This window comes from Pygoscelis adeliae, unplaced genomic scaffold, assembly GCF_000699105.1.
Source record: "Pygoscelis adeliae isolate BGI_AS28 unplaced genomic scaffold, ASM69910v1 Scaffold94, whole genome shotgun sequence".
NCBI classification, from domain to species: domain Eukaryota; kingdom Metazoa; phylum Chordata; class Aves; order Sphenisciformes; family Spheniscidae; genus Pygoscelis; species Pygoscelis adeliae.
This window is the reverse complement of record NW_008824547.1, coordinates 379802-391683: the sequence shown is the minus strand read 5'-3', so window position 1 is coordinate 391683 and position 11882 is coordinate 379802. Positions and strand designations below refer to the sequence as shown.

The 11882-nt window shown below is 40.8% G+C and overlaps 1 protein-coding gene across 1 annotated transcript in view; it reads right to left on the bottom strand.

Annotated features, from left to right (window-relative positions):
- The window catches only part of POC1A (POC1 centriolar protein A), a 63978-nt gene that overhangs the window by 50567 nt on the left and 1529 nt on the right, over positions 1 to 11882 (bottom strand). The window contains exons 2-6 of the mRNA XM_009321846.1: positions 10872 to 10956; positions 7471 to 7642; positions 3798 to 3977; positions 2579 to 2686; positions 1098 to 1213 (exon numbers count right to left, since the gene is read on the bottom strand). Of these exons, the coding sequence (XP_009320121.1) occupies positions 1098 to 1213; positions 2579 to 2686; positions 3798 to 3977; positions 7471 to 7642; positions 10872 to 10956 (661 nt within the window). The remainder of the gene's footprint in view (positions 1 to 1097; positions 1214 to 2578; positions 2687 to 3797; positions 3978 to 7470; positions 7643 to 10871; positions 10957 to 11882) is intronic.

The following is an 11882-nucleotide window of genomic DNA, read 5'->3' as shown; positions in this document are numbered from 1 at the left end:
AGCAGGAATCAACTACTATTTTACTACTCTGTCTTTTCTGCCTGGCATTCAGCTGTGAGGCTGTCGCAGCAGGAACTGACAGTATCTGATGTGGATTGCAGAAAGAACAATACACCAAGCTCCAGCCCCATATCTCTGATCTGCTTTACTAGCATGCCAGAAGCAGCCTTCAAGAAAAGCTAACAAGATTAAGTTTAATAAGCTATCTGTACTGGAAACAGTGCTTGAGTATATATGCGAATATACTACGGCAGCCCTAAAAATCGTAAATAGTAAAGGAAGTAAAAGCCATGTTTAGGCTCAAGCAACTAACATGCACAAAACAGTACAATCAAGCTCAAAGAAGCTTGCAGGGATGGGAAGGGACCCTTTTCTATCCAGTTCTACCAAATGGCAGCACTAATCAGTTTGACAAGAACAGGTAATGGGAGGAGATGCCATTTTGAAGGTAAAGGTTAAAAAAAAAAGAAAAAGAAAAGTGTAGACTACTAAATATAAAAGCTAGCTACTCCAAGGACAAGCCAACCTGGACAAGTCATAACAAGGTCAAAGCCCATTCTGGAAGCTGAAAACCAAAGGAGACACTGGAGAAAGAACTGTAAGCATGGATCATGGTACAGAACTGCAATTGGTTGATTTTGATTTTCCTCTTTTGTTAACTTCTAGTTTTCTTACAAAAAACTTAACCTTTTGCTTTGCTGGAATGCATCTGACTCCTCCTATGGGCTTATTTGGAGGCAAAGGCCACATCTTTTTTAGTGCACATCATTTACTCAAGAACAGCAAATATGAGCCAAGCGGCATCACAGATAATACCTGCAACACGAGACAGTGTCAGCATTGGGGCTTTTTCACCTTTTTTGATGGTGGACAGAGAAAGAAATCAGAACAGAGGTGTTTCTCACCAATATGTGAGAATCAGTCTTGGAGCTAACAGAAAGCCAGGCATGGTGTTTGGTGAAAAAAGGCTTCCACTGGTAGGCCTAAGCCAGTGCCTTTCTGGAAAAGCAGCAGGTGATGGAGAAACAGTCCTTGGACTTCAGAGCAATTCATATCAAAATGTGGAAAGGTCTGATTTTTCTAAGATCTTAACTTGCCTTGATAATGTTGAAGAAGTCTATTCATCCTAACGTCCCATACTTTCACTGTGTTATCTGTACCAGCCGCAGCAATGCATGTACCACTGGGATGAAAATCCACATGATTCACAAACCTGTAAATTGCAGTTAAATCCAACTGTTTACATTCAACTCTTGCTAAAGATCAAAAAGGTCTTTTCAAGAAGGGAAGCTACATCATGATGAATTGAACATTACACAAAGGAGGAAGTAACCTGAGAATTCATATTGCTAAATTTCTCACTTATAACCCCAAGTAGACTGCAGGATTGTATCAAGCATACCATCTTCAACATTTTGCATTACAGGTGTAGGAGCTGTAGATACAAGCCTCCTGAAGTCTGATGGATCTGACTGTCACAACAACATTTTCAAGTGTTTGCTTATACATCTGCTATTAAATTAACAGGATTTCTAGAGTGGTGTGTACAAGACTGAATAGCTATTTTTTCTTCTATTACTCTTAACTAATTTTAAGATGGAACTTACTGAATTTGTGCCTGAAATCATATGTTGCCATTTAGAAGGTAGAGAGGCTGAGACCAAATTGCTTTCTGGACTTGTATGTAATCAATTCTTATTTTGAACACGCAAGTACAGTAAAACCTTCAGAACCTTCAGTGAAGAGCATCTTGTAACTCCTCACTCAATCCATGCAAGAAATTGGATAAAATTAATTACTCTGAGTATTCTTGTAACAAATGCTGAGAACGCTGAGATATTTCAATTGGTTGTTTGGACAAGTTATATTCTTAAAAGCACTGGAAAAAATAATGCTGTCTGAATTTGTCTTAATATCGTTGTATATTACCTGGAAAGAACAAAACTTTGTACTTGAAAATTCAATGCAACAAGAAACTAGGAAGATTCCAGTCTGTTCTCTATGGATTTGTTTTGTGTTTCTGGACAAATGAACTTTTGCTGTGGTTCAATATTCTCCATGAAAAAAATCCCAATTTAACAGCTGGTTTTCTGAATACAAAGTGTTGTGGTTTTTTTTTTTTTTAACAACTTTGGTATTCAAAAACTTGGGAATGCAACAAAGCATCCAAGTACCAATATGTCAGTACACTTTTGATGTTTTAATTTACTTCAACTCAGAGCAAAATATAAAACCTTAAATTCTTTTTCTGCTAGCTTTGTTAAGCATCTCTAAAAATAAGCAAGCGTAAAGAAACTAAGGCTTGACGCGTTGGACAGTTATCAAAATATAAGTCCAGATTGGAACCTTGAGGCAAGTCATAAAAAGGTCAAAGCAATTTTGGAAGCTTTTTTGCATCTCACCCTCTGCTGGCTGCTTTTGTAACAGGTGCTAATGATTTTTTTTTTTTTTAAGAGGTAGAAATGATTGCCAGGACAAGGACCTCTGACTGCAGTCACAAAACAAGGTGTACATTCACCAGGCATCACCATTTCAGCAATCACAAGACGTCGGTCCTCATGCACCGCCAGGTACTTACCCCCCATGCTCACAGAAGGAGTGTATACATTCTCTGCTGGTTTTATCCCACAGTTTGACAGTTTTATCATCACTGGCTGACACTATTAATCGTCCATCAGGAGAGAATCTAAGACAAGAGTTATAGCAATTAAGAAGTGCCCACAAACAAAAGGTGTACAGGGTCAACTGGATTTGCCCAGCTGTCAAGGTATGTTGGTAAACACACCTCACTCAAGTCACACCGGCATCAGTGAGACTAAAAATCTAATCACTGTAAGTTGAAGGGAAAGTCCTCAAACTACCCCTAATTCCACAAGCACATAAAATAACCCTCAGGAAAGTCTTCAGTCTGACTTAAGATCTCCTGTCCTACTTGTTTCCATTTAAGTGTATCTCAAGTTGTTTCTCTACCCTGATTCAAAACAATTCCTACCTTTGCCACAAACATTCAGAGCAATGTAATTACTCCCAAGATAATGGCTGCAGCAAGAGAAGCTTCATCATTCTAGTGCCTTAGAAGAATGTATTAAGCTCTTACTGCAAAATTTCATATACTAGACAGATCAATACATCTCTTCGGAGGCATAATTTTACACAATCAGGACTTGAGTCCCTAACTAGAGAACATCATCATACATACTGGAAAAACATTCTTTCTGCTGTACTGTGGGCATCTATAGTACTACCAGTCACTGCCACCACCATGTTCAAGAACTATAATGAACTTTTCACCTACAGAGAAACTGTGGCTTTATCCTAAATACATATGTACATAAAAACGCCTCAGAACCACCAAGATGGAAAACGGAAAACAAAATCTGAGACAGTTATCAGGAAGTAATGTTTTTATGATGGCAGCACTTTCAGCAATTTGGAAGGAGCTCAGGTGATCATTTTTAGAGGCATCACAAGTCTAAAAGTAACTAAGCTGAAATAACAATTATAATATAAATCTCTCATTTTGCTTCTCTTAGCAATTTCAAGATGCAAAAGTCTCCATACCAGGTAAAAGCAAATCACTAAGCAGGAAAGTCTCTGCTTGACAAAGATCACCAAAGCAGCACAAAGTGAGTACACAACTATTATCCAAAGGATCTCTCCGCAGGTCAGCAATATATTTCAGTCACTAGACACACCTGAATCATCCTGAATAGAAGTGTGCTGCACAAAACCATGATGCTCAGTCTCTGCTTTGAGGAATAAATCCCTACCTCTATTCATCAGAAAGCTGTACTTACCTGGCACAGCGAACCCAGTTTATGTGTTGACTAAGTGAGAACAGGAACTTCTGCCTGTGAACCGTCCACACTTTGACCGTTTTGTCATCAGAAGCTGTAACTAAGGACTGGCCATCACTGGAGAAATGAACACTTCTTACAGTTGCCGTATGAGCCTTGAAGACAGTAGATTCTCCTTTGCTATACAGAAGGAAAGAACACTTTAAAACTGCACAACAGGACAGCAGAGACATTATGTACCTGAAAACACAAAGCTTCTGCGTGGTGAGCAGTGCTATTAATCACCATTTCTATGGGAACTGCACGTGCTTACATTAGGAAGAAAATGTTGATCAACCCCAAACAAACTCATGCTTCATGAGCTACACAGAATACACAGCTAAAACCAGTTGTTCCAGTTCAATATTGGAGCCCAATCCAACAGGAAACAATCCATGTTTCCTATAAAGGGGCAAAAAGACTATTGTTAATTTGTGCAACCATTTAAAACAACATTTATGGAAACATCAATATAAAAGAAGATGCTGAGTTTCTGTAATGTTTCCAGGTCCTTTGCTGCAAGGCAGGTGAGGAGGGAGGTAAATGTTTTCACCATTCATCTAGACAAAGCCAAGCAGGCAACTACCTCACAGCTATTCCTGTAATGGCCCATGCTCCAGCTGAACACTTCCGATGCAGCATCACACAAGGAATAACACAACTGAATTCAGCATGCCTGATGTTGTACAGCTTTGAGCAAGCTACCATTAACTCAGCCAGACAAGACAAAAAACAAGGTATTGTTATTATTCTTTACCCATCATTTCCAGATAAATGCAAGAGGCATTCTTCTGGCACGTAAATGCAAGACATATTTAGAGATCCAAAGCACAACATAGTTAAAGATCCAACAGGTATATGGGACTCGTGGTCCAAAATACATTTCCAGCATGTACTGTACTACCAGGAGCTCCATATTCACAGACAGAAGAGAACAACAGAAAGACATGGTGGTTTGCTCCCTTCTCCGTTAGGATTTAACAGATTTTATACTGAGGCTAAGGACTACTAAAACTGTAAAGGCCAAAAAATCAAAATACTATGTATCTTCCAGCAATATTCCCTCCCTCCTCAGAAAAGGTCAGAGCTGCCTAGTTTTATTTAATCCTTTAGCTGCCAGAAGGCAGGGAACAGTAAAGGTTACTTCTCAGGAAAGTTTTCTTTCTGTTCAAAACGACAGAACATCCCCAAGTCTGATAAAAACTCATGCAGAAACATGAAATTACAAAATTCTGTCAGCATGGCTTATAAAAAACAAATCCCAAAGACAAAACACACGCTAGTGTAGCATTAACTCCTTCAGTAACACATCACCCTTGAAAGGGACTGCAAGTTTTCAGATCCTTTGGAAATAAAGTCCTGGCCCACAAACAGACTATGGGGCAGTTTCTCCCTTCCCTTTTACCGACAGTGCAAAACTGGCAAGCTGAAGGTCTCAAACCTGATTCAGCCTCAGTACTCTTCTTTTTTGTTCTCTCGAGAGAAGGTGAATTGACAAAGAATACTCAATAAACACAGATTAAAGGTGCCATGCACCAAGGCATTCACAACCAGCATAACAGTAACAATTCCCTTTCCACACTGGCCCTTTTCTGACATGACAACCATAGGTGCAGTTTAGATCATAGAGCTCACATGCCTAACCCAAAACATCAAAGTTCCATTTCCCATCATATCCCGGTCCTTTCTTAAAACTTATACTTCAGCTTCTGAGAAATCTAACAAGTTTACACTGTAATTTATTTTCAACATGCTGTGTTAGCAGCACAGGTCTGGAGATAGCAAAATGACAGTGTTAGTCTCTTCACAGGAGATTGAGGAGCCACGAGGTTAAATTTTAATCATAATTCACCTTGCGCCTTTTAATAATATATATGCTGACATGTCATTGTGATCGTTTCTTCCAGGAAAGTTTAACTAAACTGAAATGAATTATAATTGAAGTTACAAGCTGCATATTTTAGTTTTATTTCATTATAAATTTTTAACTTTATGCAATTTCTACCATATTTACTGTTTAGTCACTCCACCATTATGAAAGCACTGAAACAGTTCTGTAGCTAAAGGATAAGTTTTTGCCCAAAAAGCAGGACCTGTACTTTTGTCACAGGTGAATAATAGCATATCTGCCCCAGATGCATAACTCATTCTGAGTGCTAGGAATTTACATTTACAGGAGTTCAGGCATTCTGATAGTTTCAGGTAAGCATCGTGATGATTAATGGGTAGGGGAAAACGGGCACATCAATCTACTTTAAGTTTGACCAGGGTGTTACTCTAGCAAACATCATCATAGACATTTAATAGTCACTTTTATCACATATTTTAAAAAGTCACTTTCAGAACCCATCAGTTCCGTGGCAGAGGATACTTATGGTTTAATAGATCATCAAATAAAGCTTCCAGTGGGTAATCATAACCAGAAAAACTTGAAAATAAACAACTAGAAATGCTTTCCCAGGTTCCTGAAGTGACATGTTCATCTTAAAGTTGGGGTATGGTTTTTTGTGTGGTTTTGTTTGGAGTTTTTTTTGTTGTTGTTTTTTTAAATACCTTTTATTTGCCACCACAATCATCAGCTCTGCTGCTGGACTAAATCCTTTAGTCTTTGATAAAAGCAATTTACAACCTCACAAGCAAAGGAACCTCAGATACCTTTATATATGCCTGCCTATTCAGAAAAAAAGCAATCCCACTGTTTAGTGTGGGAACCAAGAGACCAGAGGACACACTGACAGCTGCTTTTCTGCATCTCGGCTGCAAAAAGCTTCTCATTACTTGCAGCAAGTTTTCAAGCAGAATTTCTGCAGCTCTCCCGTTTGTGTTGTATTTCAACTAAGTGTTCCTTGTTGAAGACGTATCACTTAAAACAACACATCGCAGAGTAAAACCATAGAAGCTCTGAGGCCTCTCAGCCAATGATTGTCAAGGACTTGACAGGCATTAATGACTTAAGGCAACTAAACCTTCTACTCAGAAATGGAAACTTAATAAATACACATTAAAGACCGCTAAGGTACTGAAAGGGTAAGTAAATTCTTGTTAATCATACGCAAGCTCACAAAAAAGTCAATACACAATCCAAAGTAGTCTTTCACCTTAATAATATGCCATCATTTACTATCAGTGGAACACAGAGTTACTAATTTGAGACCAAGAAATAAAGATTAAAGGTACCTAACCATTTTGTGTACCTCAGCAAGCATGCAAGCTAGTAACCTCCACCCTGCTCACAGAAGAGGCATCTCCATCACTAAACCCCAACTTGCGTTTCAGCATCTTGCTTAACACTGGCAGAGAAGCAAAGGATCAATTTGCTAGGAGGAAAGACAGACTGGGGGAGGAAGGGGAAGAAAAATCCAGTAATTCATCACTGATAAGTTACATTAGTGACTCGTTACATTAGCATAGGAAGTTAATACTGACTTTAAGCTTTGCAAAGGATTTTAGTTTTGTTTCCAATGCAATTTCAAGACCAAATTACCTCTCCTCTGTCAGAGCTGCCACATAAAATGGTTCTTCTTTCCTTCAGAGATCCCAGTCCCATAGCTGGAGAACTGCTATCAAAACGCAAGGGGAAGATTCCAATCCATAGTTAAAACACAAGGAGAGACAGAAGGGAATAGATACTTACACACTAGGAATCCATAAACGGACTGTTTTGTCTCTAGAGCCTGAAGCCACCAGGTGACCAGAAGGTGAAAACTGAACACACATCACTGCATCTTTGTGGCCCACAAAGCGATAGGCTCTCATCTGAGGTCTCATACTCCAGATCATCAGGCACGAATCCATCGAGCCACTTGCTGAAATAAAAAGACAAAACAAAACCAAACTTGCATTAGTTCTCCTCCAATTACACTGAAACTACCTTTCACACTCAGTTCACCATCACAGCTTCCAGCAATCTCAAGCACATTGTCCTTTACACTTCACCAGTGTACTGCATACTGTATATTTCATTAGTAATTCAAACAAAACAAAGTCATGCATTGGCTTGGACTGACAATTCTACTTCCAAGAGTCAGTTCATGCAACAGCTGCAGAGGCAAAAGCCACATAAGTTGCAAAACTTCTTCCAAATACATACACACTAAGGAAACACACAGAAGGTCTGTGGATGAAGGTTATCTCATCACTTTTTTACTGGGAAGCAGATGCAGCTATCAGCTGCAGCAGATTAAATACCAAGAACACACTACAGATTAAGCAGAGAAGCCCTGTAACAGCTGGTGACTTAATGGCAACCCAGCTACATCCCCCTCCAACATCCCTCTCATTGTTGCAAAACATTGATCAAAGCCAGCTCAGCAGTTCTTAACGATTTATGAAAAATCCAAGCTTGCAAAGAGATTAGAGCAGTGTTCAGTTTGCTATCAGCAGGAGGGGTCAGCAGGACTTGGTGGTAGTCATGAGAGGCTTTACGGAACTACGGATGGAGATGAGGTCCCTCCATCTACTCACACCCACTCTTCCATTCTCATGCCTACACTCACCTGTGGAAAGAAAATCCAACCAACAACCACCACAACTGGCCTTTACTCTTGGGCTTCCGAGAAAGGAATGGAAGAGGGCAAAGGCACTCTCCAAAGACAAGAAGAGAAAGGGCTAGAGGGAGACCCCCGAGGGCAAAGACTCTACTTACAGGAAGGCAGCTGTCCCCCAGGACAGATGCTGCTTTTTCAAGATCTCCCTCAGCAGCAAGAGCAAAGGGTCACACAAGAAGGAGGCAGAATTCAGGTATGCACGCTACATCCATTGCGAGCACAACCGATGCCATCTTCAAAGGCTCCCTTCTTTGCCTGGCATCCCCAGCAGGACACACTGCTTGCTGTAGGCAGTGGCCAGCTCCAACTTGACAGCAGCACATCTCAAATGAGAGCTTCCAGACATCTGCATGACACTGAACTCCATACAAGCAACATCCCCCTCCCTATCTGACAGGAACAATATCCAGTCCCTGCCAGGAATACCAGGCAACAGGTTTCCCAACCACAAGAGTAAATTCCACTTCACTCTCAAACTCCCCTGCTCGGGTCCCATCACCAGCTCTGCACAGTGAGAACTGAAAAGCTGCTCGTCCCTTAAAGCCCGATGTGTTGTGTGAAGCCTGCAGCACTGGGACCCTAGCGATTTGTAAAAGAGCAAACATATGCAACTTAGTCTCAAACAATGACAGTAAAAATACCCCTTCAAATCAATTTTAATGCCTAAATAACAGAAAACTTTGTAGATTTTCCACAGGCAAATACAGAATATACACATCTTAGCCCGCCAACAAACCCAAGCTGCATCTGTATCTCTCTTCCTGAATGCCAAGTGGGGCATATCTCCAGGGAGATCTTAAGATGTTCCTAGAAAAAAAGATCAGTTTGATGGTAGGTTCCAATATAGCAGTATCACAAATACAAGAATATTTCAGTTCATTAGCGTTATGGCAAAATACCAAATAGATTTTGCTGAAAACGTCCTTCTATTTCACAGTGATTTCAACACAAAAATAATCACCTCTTTTCCTGCTATTGATTCGGGATTAATATATGCCCGTTTCAAACGGGATCATTCATTATGCATGTCCCCTAAGGGGAAACAAGAAAACTTAGATATTTGTCAGTTCAATTGTTGGTTTTGTTTGGTTTTATATTTCATATAGGCAACATCCTTCCTTAGTGATATAAAAATTTAAGGGGAGACAACTGTAAAAGTAGATTGAGCACACGGCCTAGTGTCAAGAGATTTGAATATTAGTCATAACTACACTAAGTTGTTGTCTGGTAAAGATATTAAGTTGCAGTATCACAGCTTCCCCAGGACTGATGTTAAAAAATTTCAGGAAAACAATGCTCTGACATCTCAATAAAGCACTTCAGTATGATACTGCTTATATGCAACTTGTTGGCAATAACTATAATCATTACTGGATTGGGCAAGCAATCTAATGGAATAAAAAGACCAAGTCTTCTAGGTTTGGTTGGGGTTTTTTTTGGGATGGAAATGGGGAAAAAAACTTTAGTCTTATAAGAGGCAAGTACACATGACTCACCCAACAGAACTGGAAAAAAATTCTTAGAATTTGTTCCCTTTCTTACCTGACCTCACTTACTAAAAATATCAAGAGCAACCCTTTCACGGTCTAGATGGAGGGAAAGGTCCCCATACTACTTCTGAAAGGCCATTCAAAAGCAATGCTAAATTACATTCAGAGCACCCTTGCTAAACAGAGATTTGCAATGACTGGGTAAAGTTTTAGGGATACACAAACGGAATCACGGATGCAGAGCAGAGTGAACTCTTGCTCTGCAATTGAAGACACAGGAAATGGAAAGGAAAAGATAGCAGACAACAATAAAAACAGCAGCAGGGAGAGAGGGGGGTCCAAGACAAGTTTGATTCATTTTCATTTCCTTGCAGCTTCCAGAGTGTCGCATAGGTTGCAAGATCCAGAACAGGATTCCTACCTCCTAGACTGCTGCATTTCTATTTCTATTTATTCATGCTTACTGCGCCCACTGCCTGCCACGTATATTGCCTCAAACTATCACTTCTGCCTTATCTTCTCTGCGAGCCAAAGCAATGTTCACCATGCCACACAGACTGAATGGCGACTTGACTAAGAGCCAAAAACCCTCCTGGTTCCTACTCAATGTACGCACAGTGGGTTACTGAATAGCAGCTAGGACACAAGCCTTGGCATAACCACAGGCAGCTGTCTAAAGGGGAGAAATGGAAGATGGAGAAGAAAAAGTAAGGTTTTTACCTTAAGTTGACTGCATGGTAAAGCCAGGTATGTGAAGTGATAATTACGGTAGAAGTCGCTAAAGCTCTAGCAGGATGGACACAATCTGCCACCCCTATAGTTCAACAACAGGATTTTTTTCAAAGCACATAGAAATGAAATTCTCCAAAATCTCTTCATCATGAAAAACAAGTTCTTTGCTCTTGTAGAGCTCAGTACCTCTGCTGCTCCCTCCATTTAACTAAAGCAGAGAAGCTCTTTCTTTATCATCTGGCCATCAAAACAGAGAGACAATTTACCCAATTGTTTCTTATTGAGACTGAAGTCCACGCTAGTGACAGCATCTCTGTGGCCTTTGAAGTGTTTCTCCAGGGACGGATCTTCCTAAAAGACAATTATGTTCAGACACTATAGATTAAGAACCGTCTTCGCACAATAAAACCATTTTATTTCTACCACAAGCGAACCAAGCCACATATTTATCCCACAAAAGCTGGGTAGAGATAAGAACACTGTGGAACACAAAATGCAAATTTCACATGTATCGACAAACTTTAAAAGAGGCAAATTATCCAAGCTGATAACCCCCCTGAATCTTAGGTGACTTGCACGAATCATTCATGCATTTTTACAACATGCTGCTGGTGCAGACACCCCAAAGCTGACTTTGGAGCAGATCAGCCATGTCAATGACCACCTCAGCAGGCAGTGAAGCTCAACTTTGCTCTGACAGCTGCTCATCTCAGCCCAGGGTAGCCAAGAGGCCACTGTTTGCACAGAATGGACAAATTTGCAAGACTTAACACACCTGTCAAAACAGACAGGTAGAATCAGAACTGCAGCAAAACAGACTGACCCACTACCCTTCCCCTACCTCTGGGAACACAGCGTGTCCCTACACAGCACCTTGCTGCAAAAGCCAAACCAAGCCTGAGGTCAGGGAAAAAAACAAGCAAACAAAAAAAACCACTGAGAACCGTTACAAGAGGTCGTAACTCTTGAAAATTGTCCAGACTTCAGAACAGGCTGACCAGCCTCCAATCCCTGCTCTCATACACACAGTCTCTGCCTCCTTGGCAACCCCCACCACAGCCTGCTCCCCCTCAGGACTTGACCGCCCTGCTCAGGACTTGGGCCCCAGCCTACTCAAGCAAGCACCCAGCCCCAGAAGAACAGGGTGACCACAACACCCAGCACCAGCCCTCCCCAGATCCAGAGCCCCCCCCACCAGTCTAGAGGTGCCCACACACAAAGACACAGTCCAATCCCAGCTGTAACAGCACCCCAAGACCCGAGGCTGCCCCCCCCAC